Source organism: Uloborus diversus, chromosome 6 (genome assembly GCF_026930045.1).
Source record: "Uloborus diversus isolate 005 chromosome 6, Udiv.v.3.1, whole genome shotgun sequence".
NCBI lineage: Eukaryota > Metazoa > Arthropoda > Arachnida > Araneae > Uloboridae > Uloborus > Uloborus diversus.
This window is the reverse complement of record NC_072736.1, coordinates 60,482,114-60,508,342: the sequence shown is the minus strand read 5'-3', so window position 1 is coordinate 60,508,342 and position 26,229 is coordinate 60,482,114. Positions and strand designations below refer to the sequence as shown.

The window sequence follows — 26,229 nt, the reverse complement described above, 5'->3', positions numbered from 1 at the left end:
AAAATGTTTGTTGATGACCTGGAAGGAATCTTCGCCGAAAGCTTTAATACAGTCGAACCCCGCTATAACGAACCCTCAACTAACCGATTTCAAAGATCGCTATAGTCGAGGGTTCGCTACATCCTATTTTTCAAAAAAAGTCTGATCTCACTCAATTACTTTCATAATAGACATCCTACGTATCCGATGTTTCTATTGTTTCAGTTGCAAAAAAAAATCAAAACATTGACAGCTGCCTTTGGAGCTGAAACTGAAGGTTCGGGATCTAATGCTTCTTCATCAATATCAGAAGATGAGTTCACAGTAAAGTTGTTCTCGTGAAACGTTTTTGGATTGATCAGAAAATACTGATGTTAATGAAAGCTTCTTTGCACATGTTCATAATCAAAAATTCTGTTCAATAAAATTTGTTTGAAGTAAATCCACTTTTTAAGTCAGAGGTTTGTTTACGAATGACAGGATGTCTTTCTTATTTTTTCTACCCGATGATGAAAAGCTTGAAATTTTAGAAGATTTTGGATCGCTATAGCCGATTTTCTAGCATTTGGGGATCGTTACAAGCGTTTAAAATTGCATTAATGATATAGGACTTCAGTTCGGACCATTCAAAAGGTTTGCTATAACCAGGGGATCGCTATATCCCGGGTTCACTATAGCGGGGTTCGACAATACCCATCCATCGATATTGCATTGCTACATAGTTAAGATTTGAACGATTTCGGAAATAGGATGACATTCATTGGCAGAGATCCACTGAATTTCTTGTTCTTTCCCAACTTGAACAAGTGAAAATGTCTGTGCTGCTCGATTACCTGTGAGGAATGTTCGTCAAAGGCCCAGTCAAAGACATATTTCCTGTCGTGGGCCCTTTTGGCACGAAGAATGTCGACAGGGTCGCCGGCAGAGGGGTCCGACAGCACCACCATCTGAAACAAAAAACAATAAATAAAAAGATAGTAAAGATTGTAATTAAAAAAATATTAATAATAATTTGAATTTTGACATCTTGAATTCAAATTAGGTTTTTCGCAATCACAAGTGTGGGTGTATGCAAGGTCGTGCAAAGCACGACGGCGTTGGAGTCAAAAAGGCGCCGAGCTCTACCGATCGAAAATGCTCATTTCAAATTAAAAAAAAAAACTATCGAAAAAATAAAATTGCACTTTTTATTACAGGGGAGACCGGGTCTAGTTGATACAGGGTCAAGTTGATACAATCCCAATAATTTTTAAATTTGAAAGTGTATGAGAGCGGGAAGCAGAGTATAGGAGGGGCAGGCCGATAGCCAGTAACCTGTCAAGTGCCTGAGGAGGAGGTTGCTTGTCCTTTTGTGCTTTTTGGAAAAAACTGTTTTTGACTGAGAAAAGTAAAATTTTGCTTGATACTTTGACCTGTTTTATATTTTATGTGTGAGATGGTAGATCAACCAAATACAGTACTTCGGATTCGTCACTTCCAGGTAAGCTTCGGCTGCTTCCTGTTTCTCATAAATTTAAGTTTAAAGTAATGGCGTCGTTTGGGTCAAATTGATACGCTTCTTTTGGGTCAAGTCATAGACTAATAATAAGAGTAGACCGAGCTTTCTCAGACTTGCTGATGAAAAAAATTGGTTCATGGATACATCATGTGACTAGTGGAAAGGCTTGGCGAAAACTTTGGCAGCATGGTTGCTAGATGGCAACATTATCTATAGTTTGGCACTCGACATGTATTTTAAGACGTAATGTGTTTTCATTATAATTTTTTTTTTTCCAGGTGCAGAGGATTGAACTGTTTTTCTTTTAGTTATGCATTATTTTGACATTCGTAATTAGTTTTTGATCACAGTTTTCAGTAACTTTTATTTCACTTGGAACTCCTACGTCAGCGTTGGCGTGAACGGAATGGCGTAAGGGGCATTCCACGGTATTTTTGACATTATGTAGAGTCCGTAACGTGACCTTTTTTTGCCATAACTTTTTAATTTACCGTTTGATTTGCAAATTATTTTAATTTGAGCTGGTGTGTTGGTAGGAAATGATCAAAATAAAATAATATGCTAATCAAACAGTAAATTAAAAAGTTATGGCAAAAAAGGTCACGTTACGGACTCTACATAAATGTCAAAAATACCGTGGAATGCCCCGTAAACGTTTTGCGTTAACGCAAAAATGTACTAATCGGTATCTTAAATTGAAATTGTAGGTAAAAATCTTACCGTTTGCCGATTCTTTTTGGGCGTTTGCATCTTTAATTGCTTAGAGAGTTATTGAAATTGACTAAAGAAAATGCACAGTACTATCTAAACGAAAAACTCACTATATTAACAAAATATTTACTACTTAGAATAATAAATTTACAAATAGGATTTCATAAAAGCTCATTCTTCCGTGTGTTCCATCAATTCTATTTATTTTATTTCTCGCTCGCGTTGATCGTCTGCTTCGATCAACGGCCGCTGTTGCTAGGATATCCACCAGTCACATGGTTTGGTTTATGAGCAGCAAAAGGGTTGCCATAGCTCGGTCTACTCTTATTATTAGTCTATGGGTCAAGTTGATGCGTGTATCAACTCAACCCACAAGTAGTTTTTAATGTGGTTTTTTATTTTCAGAAATGCCAAGAAACTACAAGAAGAAAACTGAGAGAGGTGAAATACCTATTGATGTGTTTGAAAGGGCATATGATGAAATAAAAAATGGAAGGATGTCTATCAGGGAAGCAGCAAAAACATTTTCTATAGACAAAATGACTCTTTACAGATATAAAAATAAGAAGGAAAAACAGCTTGAAACACCTGACGCTGTTGAAAAAGAAGTAAAAATGGGATATGCTAAGTACCGTCAAATATTAAATGATGATTTAGAAAACGAGCTTAGTAAATGCATTTTAACAAGTGCTAAAATTTATTATGGATTAACTCCTAAAAATGTTCAAGAACTGGCTTATGAGTTGGGACTTGCAAATCAAGTGGAAATGCCTGATACCTGGATAAACGCCAAAATGACAACATCAGAGTGGTTTTACAAGTTTTTAAAAAGGCACCCCACTCTTTCTTTAAGAGAGCCAGAAGCGACAAGCTTAAGTCGAGCAACTAGTTTTAATAAGCATAATGTTGGGAGCTTTTTTGAAAACTTGAAAAAGGTGTTTGAAAAATACAAATTTCAAAGCAAAGATGTGTGGAATGCGGACGAAACTGGGGTGCAGACAGTTCAGCGACCAGGCAAAGTTATTGCTGAGAAAGGAGTCCGTCAAGTTGCAAAAGCTACTTCTGCCGAACGAGGACAAACCGTAACAATTGCAACTGCTGTTAATGCTATTGGCAATGCTCTCCCGCCACTTTTTATTTTCCCTAGAGTATTCTTTAAAGACTATTTCATAAAGGAAGGACCACAAGGGTGTATTGGCATTGCACACCCTTCCGGTTGGATGACTGGGTCATCGTTTCTCACTTTTATTAGACACTTTCATAGTCACGTAAAGTCAACACTTCATCAACCTTGCTTTTTATTGCTAGACAATCATGATTCCCACTTGTCTATACAAGTGTTAAACTTCTGTAAAGACAATGGAATAATTTTGCTATCTTTTCCTCCTCATACTTTACATCGCCTTCAGCCCCTAGATGTATCTGTTTATGGACCATTTAAAAGATACTACTTTGCAGCTGTTGACAACTGGCTAGTTAGCAACCCTGGTAAAACCGCAACAATTTATGACATTCCTAACCTGGTCAATTGCGCCTATCTAAATGCTATGACACCGAACAACATAGTATCATAGGATTTAAAGCTTCCAGGATAGTCCCATACAACCCATATGTTTTTACTGACGACGACTTCTTGTCCAGCTTTGTAAGTGATCGTCAGCTTTCTACGAACGCAGAAGATCAACAACCTTCTTTATCAGGAGGAGACCATCAACAGCCCTCTACGCCAGCCGAAGATCAACAGCCCTCTACATCAGCCAAAGATCAACAGCCCTCTACTTCAGCCGAAGATCAACAGCCCTCTACATCAGCCGAAGATCAACAGCCCTCTACATCAAGGGGAATGATGTCTTCAATTGTCACGCCGGAACAAATCCGTCCTTTGCCAAAAGCAGGAGCACGTAAAAATAGCGGAAAAGGCAGGCAACCCTTAAGATCTTGTATACTTACTGATACGCCTATAAACGACAAAATAGAACAAGAAACTGAGGAAAGGGAAAGAAAAAAGTCTTTAAGGAAGAAAAAAACAAATTAAAAATCAGGAAATTATTTGATAGCGAAAAAATTAACCTTGACAAGTTAAAAAAACAGGATAAGGACATAAAAAGAGCTAAAAACAAGAAAAAGTCAAAACCCAAGAAAAAGAAGTATGAATCAGACTCTGATGAAGATGTAGAGTCCTTTTATTTAGTGTGTTTTAAGTCTTATTCGTCTTCCAAACCGGGTCAAGATTGGATTCAATGCATTTCTTGCAAGAAGTGGGCTCACATAGCCTGCGCAAAAGACTGTAAATTTTACACTTGTAAAAATTGCGAATCAGACGTTTGCCTCTCGTCAGAAACGGAATGACTGCTAAGAAATTATGACTTTATTAGAAGAATAGTAAAAACTTAATTCAACCCATTCAAGTACTTTTTACTGATTTATAATTTTGTAACAATAAAATTCTTTTTAAATGTATGACTTGCTAATTATTCCAATGATTCTCCATTCTACTGAAATTCGTACCAACTTGACCCATTAGTGTATCAACTTGACTCGGGGTGGGTTAAATTGATACATCTTGCAAAGTTTAGAAAATATTTTTTTTATGCTAAAATCTTTTTCATAGAAGGTTTTTTTATATGGAATGTGATAGCTAAATAGTTATATTGCATCATAATGCTGTATTTGTTTCAGCACGACAAAAAACAAAAATTACAAAAATCATAAGGTAAAAAGTGTACCAACTAGACCCGGTCTCCCTTATCTAATGGAGGTGGTGAAATTATAGGTGATGATAAAGTTGAAATTATGAGGAAATAACTATTATTCTTGCTAAATCGACTGCTTCATGTTGTCATACATAAAAAATACGGAAAGCACATTTGCATAGTATTAACTTGTGCGTAATATTTATATATTGCAGATTATAATTTAGGTTAATTTTTTAATTCGAAAACTAACGGCTTGAACACAATTACTCGATTTCCCCCACCTTTCCCCTTCAGAATTAGCTTGAGTTTGAGTTACAATATACTCCGAAGCTTGTTTAAATCCTTTATTGTATTTTTTTTTAACATGAAGCAATTCTTCAAAAAAAAAAAAAGGGGGGGGGAGATATTCATAGATAAAAATATTAAATAAACAATTCATTTTAATCCCTGTACATATGTTTTCTGTATCATATTGTAACGGATCCGATGCGACTTCCAACTTTCTTGAACGGACGACACAGTTCTTGATTAAAAACACAGAGAATTTTTTTACACTATGTACACACAGGAAAGATCGTCAGCAACTGCTAAATTAATCATCAGCAATTAAGCAAATATCACATCACACCGTGATCTCAACGGTTACACACGTATTTACCTCGAAATACGAAAAACAACACAGCGAAATTCCTCGCAATAAACAGAGCTAATACACTCTCAGTTCGAATTCTCAATCGAAACTCTTTATCACGCGGGACGCTTTTAAAAACATCGAAAGAAATCTCTCAAATATTCCACAAGATTCCAAATGCTTCTCGAAATGCGTAGACCGTTATCAAATTTTATCAATGAAAGAAATAGGGGATCGTATACTTCAGCCGAATGTATAGGGGCTGTATATTCATTACGGGAAACTATTTACAGGTTACGTTACTACAATAATTACTATTTACAGAATTTGTAACAATATGTTATGCTTTTCCGAAGAAACAACATTCAGGAATGATACTATACGAAAAGATCATCAACTGATACAGCACACAAATCAGAAATTACTATCCTTGAGTTATAATACCTTTGTTCTCAGGGTTTATGACTTATCACTAACTTTCAGTTGACTTCAGAATCCTAAAGGATTATTAGCAAAAAATTATAAGCTGAGCTGAAAGTCAATAGAAATTTTGAGAATAAAAAAAATATTGCTCGCTTTAAGCGGGGTTTGCTCGTTAAATGCGAGTTATGCTCCTATAGATTCAACATTGTCCAAACCAAATCTTTCTGATTTCCTAGCTAAATCCGGGCTCTCGTTAAATCAGGACTCGTCATAAGCGAGTTTGACTGTATACAATGTACAATATTATTGAAGCACGTAGCTTCAAAATTAGACATCTGAAATTCCAATTTGCGAGCAAATATGTTTTCTTCAGTTTTTTCAGTGCAATACATAGGTAAGGCCAACAATCTGAGACAGTCGGAGAGTTTCGAAACTGTCCCCAAAATGGTTTAAACAAAACAGGAAAGTTATTGTAATTCATATCTTTTTTTTAGAAACTGATATGCGAAGTTTTCCTAAAAAATACGTTTTGGAGATCCCTGAAAGTATCACTTTGCAGCCATATGCTTCATATATTCTAAAAAATTGCGAGGAAAGTAAACCCAGACACACCCTCTCCCAGTTTTTGACCTACGAGAGAGTAAGAGTGAAAGAGTTGGACTTAATGTTATGTACTTTTACAAATTTACTTTCAATGCTTTTTTTTTTTTTTTAAATAAAAACTTATGTTTCAACAAATATGTTTAAGTGTGCATTTGGCAGAGCACAAAATGTTTCCACATTGTTTTTTAAATAAATTAAATGCCGAACGCATTATTTTCATATTATATTTGTCTATAAATCTGAGACAGTCGGAGAATTTCGAAACTGTCCCCAAAATGGTTTAAACAAAACAGGAAAGTTATTGTAATTCATATCTTTTTTTTAGAAACTGATATGCGAAGTTTTCCTAAAAAATACGTTTTGGAGATCCCTGAAAGTATCACTTTGCAGCCATATGCTTCATATATTCTAAAAAATTGCGAGGAAAGTAAACCCAGACACACCCTCTCCCAGTTTTTGACCTACGAGAGAGTAAGAGTGAAAGAGTTGGACTTAATGTTATGTACTTTTACAAATTTACTTTCAATGCTTTTTTTTTTTTTTAAATAAAAACTTATGTTTCAACAAATATGTTTAAGTGTGCATTTGGCAGAGCACAAAATGTTTCCACATTGTTTTTTAAATAAATTAAATGCCGAACGCATTATTTTCATATTATATTTGTCTATAAAACCCCAATTCAGGTCTTAACTATAATTTCCTCGAACACCACTGCTTAGAGGCGCTTAAAAGACATTTACACGACGGCACCAATCAGGCTAGGCGCGGACCTGGGTGTATGCATGTAGGCGTGTGTATGTAGGCGTGTGTGTTTGTGTGCATGCATGAGTGTGTCTGTGTATGTGTAGGTGTATAGGTGTGTGTGTGTATGCGTGAGTGTGTAGGATATGGACGCAACCTGGAGATGATTTTCGCTAGAGGAGCAGCATCGGGAGGGGTCGGTTAATCGTGGTGCTGTACAGGAAGGCGGGGGGGGGGGAGAGAAATAAAATCATAGGACATCAAAACAGTCAAATGAGAACAATAAGTAATGTGATTGCTCAAAGAATTTGCTTTGAACAGATTAGAAGTTTCGCAAACATAGGTTGTTGCCAAATTTTGAAACATTGCTATTCTCTCTCTCTCTCTCTCTCTCTCTCTTTTTTTTTGAAACTTTCTTTTTCTTCTGAACTCCTATACCTTATACATAATTACACTCTATTTCAAAAAGAAATAATTCGCATCAATTTCCGTCTATCCTTTCATATTTTTATATTTTTTATTCCTACTAATATAATTCCTACTAATATTTTTTATTCCTACTAATATAAATATCAAATAAAAAGAACATCAATAAATAGTAACATTTTAAAATTTATGCCATTATACACGAAGCATTCAACAAAAATAAATTATCAATATGCAGTAAGAAATGCATAACGCAATGCGCAATTATAATGTTGAGAAAACAATGTTGTTAAAAATCAGAAGTGTTAAAAAAAAACTATTTGTTTTAAAGCTGAAAAAATGAAAACAAAAAACGTATTCTAGGTGAAGTCATTTAAATATCTTCGGCATTAGGAATTGTAAAGTTATGATATATAAAATAATAATTCATAATTACCGCTTCTAAACGTTCAAAACTTAATTGTATTCCAAAAATATATAGAAATAATTACGAGTTAAAAGAAAATCCAACCCTAAGAAATGCCCCCCCCCCCCCGCCTCCTTAAAAATAAATAAATAAAAATAAACACTATTTTTATGTGCGAAAATAACAACAGATAATATTTATTAGCGGATACGCAATTTATTTCTTCAATGTTTAGCTGTTATGAATTTCATTCGTCACATAACCGCAATGGATCATCTGATTCGCTTTCTACCAAATCAAAAATGCGAATGATAGGAGTGAACTCTAGTCACCGGTGTAGTGAAACCAATAAGTAATCTTGACTCTTGATTGTCCAAAAAGATTAACATACCATAAATGTTTTAGTTTTCCAATTTATTTTTACAATTAGTACACATTATTGAAAAATGTGTGATTGTGGATTACACTACAAATATGTGCTGTGATGTCAGAAAGTAACCATTAAGAAGGTGAACAAAAATTGTTCTGAGAAAATCTAGCGAAAGATTCTTAAATATACAATAAGAGCAGGTCTTGCAATAGTGGTTTGGGGAAACGTCCTTGGTTTTATTTCCAAGGAAATAAATCGTGTAGCCAAGTGTGCCAAATTTTCTAGTTCTCCTATATTTATATATATATATATATATATATATATATATATATATATATATATATATATATATATATATATATATATATATATATATATATATATATATATATATATATATACTAGAAGACCCGACAGACGTTGTTCTGTTTAAACTTTGTAAATTGAAAAGTTAAAAAATTTCAATAAACTATCAAGTGTTTGAACCATTTTGTTAAAAAAATTAGTAAAAAGAAAATGATTTAAGCTTCTTTGTGACAGAATAAGTATACTATTTATTACAACTTGATTTATCTAATGCCCACTGAGCAGTTGATATATTAACTTTTTTTTCTCCCATACTTGATGGTTTGTACCTTCAGCGATACTCAAGGGATAAAAAGCGTCCTCAGTTATTAAGTGTAAAAAACTAACTGCCCATCTAGAACAAACAGGATTTCCCGCTGCAACATCCCCCATATGAAAAAGAATAAAACAGTCGATAGGATATCGTTTTAAAAAATGATAAAGGTAAAAACAGTTCTCTGAATAATCGAAAATCACTCATCCTCCCCCCCCCCCCCTCCAGCATTTAAAATAAACACATTCTTCAACTAAAATGACTAAACACTCTTTAAAAAGGAAAAACAATTCTTTGCAATTTAAAATATTTCGCAAAGAAACAAAAAATACAATAAATTACATTAACAGTAGCTTTAAAATGTAAACAAATGATCACGCAACTCTATTGTTTATAGCCAAAGTCGCCAAGCCACCACGTTACTGTAATCCAGCCGATCAGTGAGCGAAGCTAACTCCAACCAAATAGCGGTCCGATCTTTTGAACGAAAACTTTTAAAGCTTCATATATTGCCTAATTTGTTCTTTCCACCAAAGATAAAGATCTTCCACCGCACTGATCTTTTGTGTACAGAACTACCCTGTTGTAATTTATCTGGACGACAATAAAAATTTGTTTCGTCTTTAAATTCCAATATCTTTTTCTTTAATAGTGTAATCCTTAAAGTCTTCTTGACATTGCTGCCAAAACTCAGATGGATTTCAACCGAGAAACAAATGTTGCTAGGTACGGTACTTTCTGATCATTTGGTTAGGAAAACCTAAAATCGTTGCTTTCAAGAAATGAAAGCTTCACTCTCTCTCTCCACATTTTATCTATTATCAATTGACATATCACAGGAAATTTCATTACAAAAAGCAGAGCTGGTTTTCTTATTGTCCTTTGGCAACGGGTTAAATATTTATTTCAGTTCTTGCTCAACAATAGGTTAAAATAAATATAAATCATTTGGGAGATATAACCATCCAATGTTTAAATTAATTAATTAACCAAAACGTTTCCGATTCGATCCATCGCGCTTCGAAACCATGCTTGCCACAATTTAATTACACACAAAAAATTTGATCAAAAGCGGTCCAGCCGTTTAAAAGCCTATATGGTGACAAACGTCTGCACAGATTTATATATATACTAGCAAAAATACCCGGCGTTGCCTGGGGTTAGTAATAATAATAAGAAACAACCGTTACTTGCATTTGTTTTTTGTTTTAAGTGAAAGACTTCAAAAAACACCTTTTTGACATGATTAAAAATCGAGCATCTTCCTTACTCATAAAACTAAAATAGCAATATGTATAAAGAAAAAAATATAATTGATCTAGAAACGAAAGCACGACATTTAAGCATATACAAATTTGAAGAATTTCCAAAATATGAAATTAATCTTCACATGCTTAAAACGATTTATCTTTTGATACTTTTTTTTTAACATGAAGTCTAAAACCTTCTCTGTATGGCTATTGAAGAACGAAGTGTTTAAAAAATGTAGCTGCCCGTATTCCAATCATTGTGGGCTCTTGGTGCGATTTTACCAAATTTTCGGGAATCGTTTTGATAATGCTTTCCCTCTTTCCCTTACTTTGTAAAACGATACGCTGCTAATTTTCGTTACATTACAGAGATATTGTCGCCAGATGCTGAGATACTTTTGGTCACCATAAAATGCCGCTAAACAGTTTCGTCCGAAATGTTTCCAAAATAAGTAGTAAAATTTAACAATTGTTTGCAATTGTGCAAAAATAAAAATTAATGGAAGTGTTTTGTGATGTTTATGGATTATTTTTTTACACAGTAAAAAAGAATTTTTTAAAGATTCTTTCATTGGCGATATTTTGTTTACATGGTGAAAGCTGAGAAAATTATTATGTAGTCTTTGGCTTCAAAAACAGTGACACTTGAAAAAACTGCCAAATGCATTAGCTACTGAAATCTTTTTGCAAAAATTTCGGCGATATTTCTGCTGTTTGATTGGATAATGAGTAAGTGTCCAATCATCATAAATAATAATTTAAAAAAAAAAAACCGTTAATTACATTAAAATTCCGTTTAAATGGAAAATGATCAACCAAATCCATTTATTAGTAGCCAATCTTGTGAAAAAACGTTACTTTAAGATTTAATTTGAGAGAAGCCTCGAACAGTCAGACGAAACGCAAAAATATTCAGCAATGCAACAATTCTAGCTATCAACTGAGAGTTGAGATGATACACTAAATAATGAATTTGTTTGATGACAGCCTTCGAACATGGAACTAAAAAGCTCATAATTCGTTTTTCATACAACTTAGAACTTTCTAACAGATGCCAGCTTCAGCAGAAAATTAGCGCTTTCGATGGACACATAATGTTAATATGTGCACGTTTTTTTCCACCCCCATATTGGGGCATTTATGCGAAAATTGAGACAAAAATTGGAATAAAAAGGGAACTATCAATCGGATTTTTTTCGAACTGATCTATAAACCTTCCTAGTACTAAACTGAACAAACGGTGAAAGTTTCAGCCAAATCTGCCGGGTAGTTTCTGAGATCTTAGGGAACAAATTTACCAAACTCCATTTTTATATATTAAGATATATATATATATATATATATATATATATATATATATATATATATATATATATATATATATATATATATATATATATATATATATATATATTTTGGTAATGTTTGACATGGCAGGGAAATGCTTTATTGTGACGGTGCTGAACTGGATCCGGTATCTTAATTGTTTTACTGATAAGACTCATTTTAGGAGAATGAAGAAACGAAAAAGTGGTCAACAATGAACGCTATACTGGAGTTTAGGGTTAATCCACTGGAGTTAAGGTTAAAATTTGCAATTGCTTCGTTCAAATGTAAGAAGCAATTTTCACCCGACATACCTTTACGGGCCATTTTCTAGTTTATAAAATAAGCACCAAGTAATAAAACAACAGCTATTTGTTTATTATTTTATTTCCTTTGCAGTGTTTTCAAATTTTATCTAGAAAAAAAAATAAACAACTTAATTTGTTCTGGTTCGTGAGAATTATCTTAGTATGGGGTGCTGGACTTAAGCCTTTAAAACAAAAGCCAGAATTTTATTTGTTCATATTCGAGAAAAAAATGACAATAAATCTTTCTTATCAATGATTTTCTACACCCCTCCCCGCTACAAATTTTAATGAAAGCATCGTTGCGGAATGTTGAGATGAAGCACTGAATAATAAATTAAACGGAGGAAAACTTTCGAAAACTAGGGATTTTATGTCGAAATTTAAGTTTCATTATTAATATATAATTTTTAACTGATATCTAAACTAATTATTATCGGAGGATTATGTTAAATAGCCAAACATAAAGACGGGAAGATTACGAATCCATCGATACCTGGTTTGATGGTCAGTTCACTGTCGTTCGCGAGAAGTAATTTGGACAAAAAGCCGTATCCAGAGGGGGGAATCAGGGGTCAGAACCCCTCTTCCCCTAAAATTTTAAAAATCTTGCATGCTATAAAAAAGCTGTCAAAAATTTCGTTTTTCTCACTTCAATTCGAAAAAATTCATGTCCCCCCCCCCCCCCCTCTATATCTTCAAAGAACGTCTAAACTCATTTTTAGGGTTTCAATACCAAAAAAAATTTCCGTTGAAGCTTCCCCGAAAATTATCGAAGAAGGGTCCCTCTCTTCTCCCTAACATTACCGAAGATGTTCTAAAACCTGCGTTTTAATGCTAACTTCAAAATTTTTTTGAGAAGTGTTTCTCTGCCTCCTCTTCCTCCCTCTCTCACCCAAATCATTAAAGATTGTCTTTAAATTTGTTTTCATGGCTTAAATTTCGAAAATTTTCCGGAGGAGAGCTTCCAAAAACTCCTCCCCTAACATCAATGAAAGTCAACCAAAATTATGTTTTTGGAGCTTCAGCTGGGAAAGATTGCCGGTTCCCTTATCGTTAGCAAAGATGGACTTACAATCGTATTCTGAAGATCTCAGTTTCAAAAAATTTCCCAGGGATTGACACCAAATCTCTCTTTTCTCTACCTTACTAAAGATCGTTTAAAACTGCGCGTTTTAGCGACTATAATTTCGAAAAACTTCGGAGAAGAGCCCCCGAACCCCCCTTTCCGTTGCATGATAGGTGATAATCAACAATTGCATTTTAAAAGATACAATTTCACAAAAGGACCGCAGGACAGCTCCTGAACCTCCCTTTAAATTATCAAAAGTTGTCTAAAATGCATTTGTAAAACTACAAACTTAGAAAATTTGCGGGGTCGAGCCCAGGAATCTCTTCTCCCCTCATCACCAAAAATCGTCTAGAACTGCGTTTTTAGAGCTACAATTAAGAAAATTTCGTTGGCGAGCTTTCGAATCGCGCTTTTATTAACACAATTAGAGATATAACAATTGTTGGTTTTACAATTACACTCATACCTCCTCTCTCCAACATTACCATAGATCGTCAAAAATGCTTTTTTAAAAGCCTTCTGCAGCAACTTCTTACACTTACCACTGATCCAAAAGAGGGACTTAACCCTTTTGACAAGATCAAAGACAGCCCAAAATTAGGTTTAGGCTCTTAATTCGGAAGCATTTCAGATCAGAGTCCCCAATACCTGCTACCCTCCCAAATATCACTAAAGTTAACTTAAAATTACATTTTCAGAATTTTGATTACGAAAGTTTACGGTAGGACAGCAGCTGCTTACCCGCATCTTATGCCAAATCCTAATATGCTTGTACCAAACGTAATCGAAAATCCTCTTCGTGGACTTCGATTGCAAACAATTTTCCCAGCGGAACCTCTCTTCCTTATCTAACGTTGCCAAAGAGAACTTTAAAATGTGTTTTAAGAAGGGAAAGCTTCCTAAATTTAAATCTCCTTCCCATAAATTTATCCACAGAAAATTTGTAATGGCATTTTTAAAGTCTTACTGTCAAAAATTTGAGAGCACCCCGAACCTCTTTTCTTCTTTCCAGCGTCATCAAGCGAAGACCTTATAAATTAGAAAAATTTTCGAGTTAGAACAACCACCTCCTTCCAAAACATGTCAACATGTATTCCAAAATTGCGTTTTTGAAACGTCAACAACAAAAATTTCCCGGGTCAGCCCCAAATGCGTTTTCAAGGCTTCAAAAATTTCCAGGGGAGTGTCCACAAACCAATGCACTACTTTAGTGGTCAACTTAAACAGGTGGTAAACTAACAGAGGTTGATTTATATGATAAGGGTTAATTCCGTGCCTGAAAAAAGCGGTCAACTTAGACAAGTGGTCAACTTACAAGGGTGGTCAACTTCACAGGTTTTACTGTACTACCAAATATAGCCTGAAATTGCGTTTTTAAAAACACGTCTTTTCAAATTGCGTCTAAAATGAGATACTAAACCCAGAGTCAGTTTGGGCATGTATTTCAAAATATTAAAAATACTCTTAGGTCTGCTCCTCCCTTACAAACAATAATTTGGGCGCTCCTGACCCTCAAAGCTCATGAAAAGTGATTGGTGGTACCATATAACTGTTTTATGTTCCAACTTGAGGGCCAATTAAAATGCCCTCATATCATTGGTATCTTTATCAATTTCAAAATTTACGACGCCACACATCATTTTCTGTACCAACAAAACTTGTACGGCACTGAATTGTTTAAATGGTATTATAATAATAAATTTTAAATTTTTGAGGAAGTATTTGCTCACATTTAAACATTTTGATGAAGTAACTTTAACTCATGATTATTCAGTGAAATTACTGTTCAAAAGAAAAATTTAATGTAGCCAATAATTCTGCCTGCCCCCCCCCCTCCGTCTTCCGATTTTATTTTCATTTTCTGTTAGGGGGGGGGGGGGGGTCAGGAGGCACTCTATGGCAGGGTGCCATAGAGTGACTATTGAGAGATGGCGGATAAACTGGAATCGGGAATAGAACACTTCATTTTGTAATAGGCAGGATCAGCGAGTACGACCCGAACAATAAGAGCTTAACTGGTCGACTCATTCTCACTGATCCTTCCGATTACGAAACGAAGTGGTCCGTTTCTACTTCCAGTTGATCCGCCATCTCTCCGTAGTCAGGTAGCGTGTCACCAACTGCCACCCCTCCTCCTAACTTCTTAAAGCAGTTTCTACAGCGCTGCTATTCCAACCTCATACTTCTGATTCAGAATCATATAATTGAATGCTTAGCTACAATTCGAGTAGAATAACTTTCGGAATTAATTTCGTACAAACAAACACCATTTGAACACCTTTCATGTACACTCGGTGGTTTAAAAAAACTTTTTTTTCAGCTACAATCCAGGACACCACCTTTTTTTAAATTTTTTTTTTTTTAAACTTACCAATGCTATTATGCTGTAAAAGTTTTAGCTTCTTACTCAAATTTTAAGAGGGTGCTCAATGATCCCTTAATTAAACATTAGCCGTAGCATAGAAGATGCCACAAATTTAGAAACATTTAATTTCTCCAGCTGTTTTTTATTTATTTTTTTTGTAAATAATTACTTTATTGCAATGTATATGCATATTACTAGTGCATATGATAATGTATTGCATTGTTTTTTCAGTTCAATATATTTTGTTAACCCCCCTATAGTCCAACCACGGATTGCAAGGAATTTTCAAGCGTCCAGATAAGACGAATCTATGTGAATAAGTAGGAAAAGTAAAAATTTGATGTGCGTATTCCACTCATTTGAATGAAACTCTGCTTCGCAAAAGCTGACATCGGTAAAAAAAATAATAGATTCGTCCATTTCTGGCTGTAAAACGGATGTTTGTCTTTTCATAGAATCCGGGGTCAGACAGTACCCATACTTATGAAATTTGGGGGAAGGGATTGAGCACCCTCTTTCAGTTGAAATACGAAGCTAAAATTCTTCCAGTATATTACCATCCACAAGTCAAAAATATTGAGGGGTGTCCTGTTATCTAGGAAAAACTTTTTTTTACATGCATTTTTGAACCACCTAAATGTACATCCTTGAATTTTATTTTCAGACTCGTTGTTTTTTCTCTTTTCCGGAGAGACGAAATGAGCACTGCTTTATATTTTCTACGCTCTTTCCAGCGAAATAGAGTTTCAACAAGAAGTCTTCGTTCTGGGGGGCGCACGACACTTCCTGCCGTGACCGACTTTTTAACACGCAAGGGCGTCGCGTGATGAAGCCACAGACGTCTTCTGTTCAGCGGGAGGGGGAGGGAAGGAAGGTCACCCTCGTTCAGACCGTTTATGTCTTCGAGAAATGGAAACTCAACTCGCATCTTTCATCGATGAGGTTTTCTCAATTTAGTGCTCGCTGATTAATTATTCTTTTTCCACATCAGCGAGAATGTAGCCATAAGTTTTTTAATGAATGGTGCGACTGACTTTAGATTAGAAGTAATTCACAACGAAGTTGATTCCTTGCATTATACAGATGCATAAAGCTGTTACATTCAAATAACAGTTCACACTGTACAGTGTACAGTTTAATGTGCGCTTTATGTGCTGTTAAATTTGAAAGAATCAAACAGTATATGAGGCAGTGAGAAGCAAAGGGATGTAAGTGGCAAAGTTACAAATTTGGAGATAACCAGTACAAATGGTAGATGAACCTCTCCTCTGTCTTGGGGCAAGAAATTTAGAAAAAAAAATGTCAATGAAAGCCTATCTAGGACCTTATCGTTAAACGCGTTTTACTCGAAACTTAAAACTACACTTACATCCCTTTGCTTCTCACTGCTTCAAATGAACTGTAACAGCGTTTATTTCAATAGACTAGCATGCGTACATGGTGGCGACATGTTGTTTCTTTGAACAGAACAGTAGGGTATAGGGTTGTCATATGTGTTGGCTTGAATATTAAGGGAAGATGCTCTTTCTCCGAAGACGATAAAGATACAAGTACGGAGCATATGTGTTACGTTATGTACATATACAGAAGCTGAAGAGCGGTCAAAAGAACTACAAATGAATGACCTATTATATGGATGATTTATTTTATTATTACTGAAATATTCCAATGCGATTATACTTTTATTACAAATAAATTACATAAGTTTTCAAGCATCTTTTCATCTTGGCAAAGACTAAGACATAGTACACTGGTCTCAAAAAGTTAAGATACAATCGTTTTTTTTTGCGTCTAATTTGCAAATGAATGAATGCAGAAACAAAAAATATGAAGGAAATGTGCGTAAAATAGTTTTTTTTATTAAATATGTCATAGAAATTTGTATAAGTGTATTGCAAAAACGATTCATAAAAAAAAAGCAATCTTTGCAGAAAAGTCCATTTTTGGAGAAAACAAAATGTCACAGTGTTATGTCGTAAGATGTCATAAAAACAATACATAAATGGGTTTTAATAAGGAATGTAACCCCCCCCCCCCCGCCCCCAACTTGAATTCATTGGCAAAATCGATTTTTCACGCTGTTTATTAAGTTGTCGGACACCAGAATAGGAAGTGAAGACCAGGCACAAAGTAGGCCTTGTTCCAGCTCATGTAATGACCTTGGAGGAGGATTGAAAGCAGCAACCTGTCTGCCAAGATAGTCCCAAAAATGTTCTATGGGATTCAAGTCTGGAGATCAAGCTAGCTATTCCAATCGTTCAAAAAGTGGTCCTCCAGATATTCCTCAACGATCCGAGCTCGGTGAGGTAGTGAATTACCATTTATCAGAATGATGTCATTGCCAATAGCACCAGCACATGGATCAAGGATCTCATCCCGATATTTCAGATTAGTCAGAGTTCCTTCATGGAACACATACAGGTCAGTGTGACCACCGAGCGAGAACCCTGCCCAAATCATAATTCCACCATCTCTATAACAGTGCCTTTCATCAATGTTGGATTGATGGTATCTAGTGGGCCGTTCCTTCCAGATCCGTAGACGCCCTGAATCACTCTCCAATGTAAATCTGGACTCTTCTGTGAACATTACAAAAGCCCATTTATGCTGGGTACAGGAAACATGTTCTCTTGCCCAGCATAAGCGGATCCTTCGCTGTGGCCAGTTGAGAGGAACACACACAACTGGTCGTCTCGCATAAAAATCTGCATTTCCATCCATCCAACTGCCCGCCAACTTAACGAATGGGGCAAACGACGTCTCTGAGACATTTTCTAAACTCTTAACTATTGTCATCGAAACTGCCAGCAACAGTTGAAAATCAACACAACTTACACACAAAAGCACGAAAGCTTGATATTTGCATATTTTTTTCTCCCTCAAAGATATGTTCTTTTCTATTAAATAAAAGTGGCAGTATTGTTTTTTAATAAATGGTTTTAAAGTTTGTTATTATCATTCATGCAAACTACGCATTTTACTGTTACTGCCATTTTTCTAATGGTGAACTTCGAAAAACATGCTGTACCTTAACTTTTTGAGGCCAGTGTATTTCACTATTTTCAAATATATATATATATATATATATATATATATATATACATATATATATATATATATATATATATATATATATATATATATATATATATATATATATATATTAGGGTGGTCCTTATTTATATGGGGGGAAAAAATTTCGGAATTCAACAAGTGACGCCCCCTAGTTTTGTGACACTATAATAAAAAGTAACGTGTGCAAAATTTGAACTCGATCGGTCAATAATAACACGTGCCCCTAGGCCGTTAAACTTTAACACATTTGATAATTTTCCCACAAATCTTCGAAATTTTACTTCAGACACAGTACATCGTTTTTCCTTGGTTTGCAAACTATTTTTACAGTGAGGTAGCACTAAAATTACTCTTTATAATTACTTTATATCATTTAAAGCTTTTACGTTGAATGAGAATGAAATAATGCTTTAGAAACTTTCCTTAATCGTACGCCGCTTTTCTCAATGTATCTCTACAGTGTGTATTTTTTTCCGACAGTCTTGGACGGTCTGTAAAATAAATTGTTTTTGGTGACTCATATTCAGTAAATTAGTTGCGAAATTCTTCGATTAATTGTGCTTCTCTTTCAGCTGTATCATTCACAATTTTCAGTATTTTAACGATCTTTCTTCCTTTTAAAGAGCTTCCTTCATTTTGCTGTGAATCAGGATCAAATAGAAAAGAATCTTTTAGCATTTGTAACTTATCAAACAGTTTTATTGACTCGTAATTGATTCTATGAAGAGGAAGATCTTTACCAAGAAAGTATTCCAAATTATCTAGTTATCTGAAATTTGTTAAACAGTCATCAGACACGTCTTCCTTATCACAAGCAGTTTTTGGACTAGTGTTTTCCTATCTTCAAAGTTAATTCCTTCATCCAATACGGACAAAGCTACTAGTTTATCCCCTAAAAACCATAAGTGATTTATAAATTTTCCAATCACTGCTTCTGCTGCATGTTTGTCGTCATTTTGTACGCTGCTAGTTTTTCAGACATATTATATTATTCAAAGGAGCCTCGATTGGGTTGCTGCGAAAAACCATATCTTCATACAGCATTTAATTGTAAAACAGCTTTGTAAAACAGTATTGAAGGGCTTTCTTTTCATGTAAGGTCAATTTAAATTGTTTCCTAATATAAAAATTTTCAAACAAAAATTCCTTTTGCCACCTATGTGGCTCAGGGATAACCTCCAAGTTGCCGAAAACATATCCCTGTAGGAGGAAATTAACCAGGAAATATTATTACAAGTTATGAGAATTATCTGTAATCTTACTCAATTCCGCTTTTTACGAACAATAAATGATATGTCATCAACTTCGTCTTTTAGAATTTAAGTGATATGTGTACTTGATTGAAATGTTATACGTTCTGAATGATGGAGATCTTTCCACAAAATTTTGAAGCGCTTAAATAATTGAATATCTGATCTAGAACTAAGAAAGGCAAGAATTTCTTTAAGGACACACTCTTTGCAGTACGATTTCAAGTGCATGATGATGGCAATCCTAATGTAATATATCACCGTTCAGTTTTTGCTCTAAAAATTGCATACGCAATTCATTGGTATTGCAAGTCGTTGTATCAAAAACTACAGCTAGAACAGTTAGTAATAAAGAACTACCATATAAGATATCATAAGCTACTGAAGAAATATCTAAGGCATTCCGAGTAGCTGTTCAATATTAGAACCTGAAGCTATCACGGTAATACTGTCGGCGTTCTTTTTCCAGTTACATCTGGATGTAGCTTTGTATCCCAGTGAATAACTACAAAATCCAAATTTTAAATTCATGAAATTTAATTTTACCTCTCAAAGACTTTCTCTTACTCTCTTAAGGAATGTACCATTGATCACTAGGTCATTTGGATTCAAATTTACTGCATCTATATAGGCTGTAAATAAATGAACAACATCTTTATCCCTAATATGGCATTTGTCTAACAGTAAGGAAAGGCGAGCAAATATGAATACCATTTCGGATTCTAAATCTTGTGAATCGTAAGAATTTGATGATAATAAAGGACTATGTACTGAAGTAGAAGAAAATTAATTTAAAGGATAGATTTCTACATTGTTCTGATCTGGATTTTTTTTTTTTTTAATTTATATTTTAACTATGGAAAATACAGTATATTTTTATGTTAGGAGTAATCGAGGATTTTTCGAAATTTATATTTTAAAAATTAAAAATTGTATCAGCATTTAGGTGTGCTTATAATTAAAGAACAGCGAATTAAAATATAATTGCAATTACTTATATTTATAGCATTGAAACCTTGCGACTCGATTTGCCACACCTATTACATACACAGGGAATTTTGTAAATCAACACCCCCAAAGCCTGGAGGAGGCAATTTGTTGCTGTCAAAGATCATTCATTAATGGCCTAGGCCATTCATTAATGGCCTATAGAATCCCTTGTGTCCATCTTGGTGGAAAGAAACGTTCCCCTGCTACTTGGTTCGAACAAGCGCAGAAGAGCGGTACGCTTGACCCAAGGCCATTGGTGTACATGTACCCTCTGTAACATGTTAAATTTTACAGAATGAAGGTGAGAGAATGGTCGGTCTGGAAGTAGAAGCACCTACTGAGATTCAAAATTACTTTAAATATAGAACGATAGAATTACTTTTACATAAAAATGAGAAAATTCGCAATTTTTTCTTCGAAACAAAAAAAAGGGGACCCTAGGGGCACGTGTTAATATTCATGGATTGACTTAAAATTTTGCAGGGATCATTTATTTGTATAATGTAACAAATTGAGGGGGCGTCGCGTAAAATATCTGCAACTTCAAAAATAAGGACCACCCTAATATATATATATATATATATATATATATATATATATATATATATATATATATATATATATATATATATATATATATATATATATAAATAGTCTTCAACTTTTAGATTACTAAATTAATTAAAATAACAATTTTCGCAGACCGTCTCCAGCACTGTAGGTGCCCATGGCAAATAGTATTTCCCTTTCTTCACGTAATTGGTTCTAAAATCGACTATATTTCAATTTAATAATTCGACCTGTTTGTCTTTCTAGTATCACTTTTTGCACACGAAGTTTTTTATCAGGAAAAGATTGTGCAATACTCTTAAATTTTATGTAGATTTAGTTTGCATTGAAAGAATTATAAATTAGGTAAATTTAAAAACACACTATTTTCACAAAACAAAAAATCGAACTGCAAATTATCATGCTATTCTCAAATGTTGCCATTTCATCCAAAATCTAAGCTACATAGATTGGATATTTGAACCTCACAAGTACAATTTGCTTTATACTAGTTTTTTTTTTTAATTTTTCCCAACACTTCTCATTCTCAGATGACTGGTAAGAAAATATCAAGGTGAACGAATTGCTCGGTTCTTCCAGGATTTGATGAAATAAAAAATTTAATGATCTCAAAAGGTATGATAAATGCTATATGGCACAGCGTTACTTTCAAAATTTCACCGCTTCTCTTAATCGTGCTAAACTCTTCTCCGAAGAGCCGTTTCAACACTCCAGAGGTTTGTGGAATAGTTCGCGTTCACGCGAATGCGTTCTATTTTCAAATAGAACTCGTGACCTCGAATCACACAATCTCATGGTCCCGCTCACCGCTTTTCATTTTTATTCCGTCTGATATCGAACATAAACTCTGCTGAACTTGTATATTAGTGCGCTTTCAGTACAAAACATAAATATACAGTCAAATCCCGTTTTAGCGAAGTTGAAGGGAGCAGAGAAATAATTTCGCTGTAACGAAATTCGTTACACCAAAATTACAATGACTGACTGTATGTTAATATAATTTGAGGATCTTAGAATATTTCGTCATACCTGAGTTTTCGCTATGACGGTTTTCGCATGAAGGGTAATGACATCAGGGGTGCCCACAAGGGGGGATTATGGCGCAAGTTGCGCCATCAAAATTTTTGGGGGGGATTTTTTTTCCAGAAGGTTTTTTTTTCTTTAGAACATGAAATTTTCGAATTTTGGAATGAAAAATATTAAAACTCATTCAATAATAAATAGATGCATTAATAATGCTTTTTTCACGTACGCTCTTAAGGGCCGTCGCAGTAGCTAGCACCCCCTCCCCCCCTAGTTTTTCAGAAGTGGGGCTGCCAATTTCATTTTAGCGATGCAACTAACGAAGAAAAAGGGAAACTCTTCGTTGTTTTACAAAATTAAAATAGTAATTATAAATGAACAATTGAAATAATAGTGAAAAAAAGTATTTTTTCTGTAAAATTTGAATAGCAAATGTAATCTTAAAATACAATTTAGGAGCATCCATGATTCTCTTTTATTAGTAGTATCTAAGTAAAGGCCGCAAAAATGTACGCTTCAAACATTTTTATTAACGCAAAAAAAAGTATTCAGTACAGTACACTCTTCACTAGGCAGCAGAGTGGGTATGTCTGCCTAGTCGGAAACTATGGGCTCGGATCAGATTAAAGTATTGCGCATAGAGTAAAATTAGCTTAATGGGAGGGATGACCGGCGACAAAACTAACATTCTGCACATCTTGTCTCTCGGATGTCCTGGTTATACAAAATCATGCTTCATGGTTCTTTAGTTAAAAAAAATAAAACACATACATAAATAGGACAGCTTCATTAGGACAGCCCACAGGATAGGGGTCGCCGAAACATTCCCATATGTATTTTTTTTTTTTTGATGAAAAATGTTGTAATGAAAATCATTGCTAAGTGGAGAAAAATGTATGGGTCGCCGAAATAAATTTCAAATAGAGAGAGAGAGGAAAGAAAAACAGTTAAACGTAAAGAGAGATTAAAAGTATTGTAATGAATACTCACACCAAAAGTTCTAAATGTTTGAATGTAAAAATCGTAAGTAAATCAAAGCTTGATCAAGAGATGCAGGTTGCATATTTAAAATAAAATGAAGTGGAATAGAGACCTAAGGTATCGCAGAAAATTACCACATCCGTTCAAATTGTTAAAAGTCCTTTCTCTAAAGCCGCAAACGCTTGTATTGCAAGAAAACAAAAATATATTCGGCGAGAAATTGAAAACTTTATTATGGAAAATCCAAGCAAATAATCGTGTTTGGCAAAGGAAAATCAGAAAAAAAAATTCACAATGTGTTTATCAATAATTAAAATTTACAATGAAGATAGGAGGGACCATACTGAAAGGAAGAGTGGAGAACTCCAAATCCTTCTTTTTACGTCCCCTAAGCTGGCCTGGAAGTGAGTTTTTAAAACTTAGGTTTTGAAAAAATCCCGGGAAAACGTTCTCCAACCCCAATTCTTACCCTAACGTCATTTAAGATGGCCTACACCTGAGTATTTAGGACTGCAATTTCGAAAAACCGTGAGAGTGCTCCCAACGTAACCTCTGAAAAACACCCTCTCAATTAATCATTCACATCATTCAAGATCGAATAAATTTCGTTTTTGGACTTTAATTTAAAAAAAACCTCCTTAAGATTTCCCGAAACTGTCGTCCTCCAAATATTACCGAAGATCCTCAAAAATTTCATTGTTAAGACTTAAATTCAGAAAATTTTTCGGGGGAGAACTCCAAAACCTTCTACCCTTCTAACAGTATTTAAAATCGTCTACGATTGCGTTAATTAAATTTCAATTTGTAAAAATTTGCCAGGGGATTACTCCGAATATCTCCACCCATTAACAACAACAAAAATCTTCTAAAATTGCGGTTTCAACAGATCGAATTTTTTTCAAGAGAATGCCTTCCCCTTCAAAACTCCCCCCGCCCCCTTTCATCGAAGGTAGGCTTAAATACGTCTTCGGAGCTATAGTTTCAAGAAACTGGCGGTGCACTAAATTTTTCACAAAAAATGTCTCCAATTGTGTTTTTAAGGCTTCAAAATTTCGGGGGGGGGGGGGCACATCCCTCTTCTCCTTAATATAACTATAGATCGTCTAAAACTGAATTTTTCGAAAGACAATTTTGAAAATTTTCCCGGGGGGAGTCCCCGGACCCCCTTTACGTAATCAGAAATAATTCCCAATTGGGAATGCGTGCTTGAAGTTTACATTTTGAAAAATTATAGAACGATGACCCCGAGTCTTCCTCTCTCAACATCACCATAGATCGTCTAAAACTGTATTTTCTAAATAACAATCTTGAAAATTTCCGGGGGAGAGCCCCCGGACCCCTTCTTCGGAACATAGTTAAATATAACGTACGATTTTGTTGGGAACTTAAATTTGGAAAAATTATCGGGAGAGGCTATCCTGGACCTCCCTTCCTCACAAACTTAAAATATGCTCTAAAACTGCATTTTTATATCTTCAATTTAAAAATAATGCAAGAAGGTAACCTTCCGACACCCCCTAATTCTGATTGAATATTATCCTTACGATTAAATTTATATTGCTAGTAATAAGGTCTAGTAATATGACTATCCCTGCTAAATCAGAAGCCAAATCTTCTCTCTCTCTCTCTGAGCATTGAAACATGCGTTCGAAACAATTAAGGGGCCGCCAAAAGCGCCCCCCCCCCATTTTTTGGACCTAGCAACGGCTCCGGTACCCTTTTCAAAATTTAATAACCGTGTCTCCTTTTCAATGAAGGAAATATCACAGACGGCTATAAGTTGGTGTCCGTTTTAAAGCTGGATCAGACGATTTGATATCGTTTCAATTTTTTATAAATTTTCTGGAAGTAGCACAATTTTGCATGATGAATACGTGTGACATTGATGAGAGGGAGAGAGGTCAAACATATTTTAGTGTTTGTAATAATTCTGACCATATGCTCTAGTTTACCATTGATTCATTTGCACCTTGACAATCGTTAAGAACCAGTTTTGAAGTTTGCGAATAACGTATTTTTTATCACTCCAATTGATAATTAATGTATTTTATTCATTAACTAGCTTAAGCTTATGAAGAATTTTTGTCATTTCACTTTACTCCCATCTTCTCTACCATTTTTAAACTGATTGTTTCAATTTATCATTAGATCATTTTCATTAAAACTTTCAGTGATGTTGGTTTTCGCTCATGGAAGTAGAACAGTCTGTTCTCAAGGTGTTTAAATTATTTTTCGTAAATCATATTTACTTTTTTCTATATCTGATATGTATAGAAGGATATTTGATTCGTTAAAATTTCCGAGTTCTGATTTTCGATGTGTGCTGAATAGCTGAATCCATTTTTGAGGATTTCCGACAAAGATCTGTCATAATGTGCGTGATCCATCTTTTTTGGCTATGCGACTTCAATTTTGGAAAACTTCCATAAGAGCTCCCCCACTGTAACGCCAGAATAAGACTCTCTTTATCATCAAGAATCATCTAAAACTCCGTTTCTAGTACTGCAGTTTTGAAAAATTTATAGGAGAGAGCCCCCGACTCCCACCTTTTTCCTTAGCACGATCAAAGAAAAGCCTAGAATTGCGTTTCTGGAATATCAATTTTAAAAAATTGCCGGAGGAATGGCACTGAAATTCACCTTCCACTAATATTATCAAGATCTAATCAAAACTGCGTTTTTAAAGCTACAAGTTCGAAAATTTAAGTGGAGAGCCCCTCTTCCTCCCCCCCCCCCCAATCTCGTCAACATTATTTAAAAAATAGTCATATTTGGTTTTTAGGGCTTTAATTTCGAGAAAAGTACGGGAGAGCTTCCGAAAACTCTTTTTCTTAACGTCACAAAGGTCGGCTACAATTGCAATTTTAGAGCTTTAATTTCAGAAAACTGCTTTTCCCTCAACCATAGATAACGTTTTTAA

General features: G+C 34.7%; 1 protein-coding gene across 1 annotated transcript in view; it reads right to left on the bottom strand.

Moving 5' to 3' along the window:
• LOC129224776 (kinesin-like protein KIF19) overlaps nt 1-26,229 on the bottom strand; it is a 131,120-nt gene that overhangs the window by 58,797 nt on the left and 46,094 nt on the right. Inside the window, exon 3 of the mRNA XM_054859323.1 lies at nt 813-926. Coding sequence (XP_054715298.1) covers nt 813-926 — 114 coding nt within the window. The remainder of the gene's footprint in view (nt 1-812; nt 927-26,229) is intronic.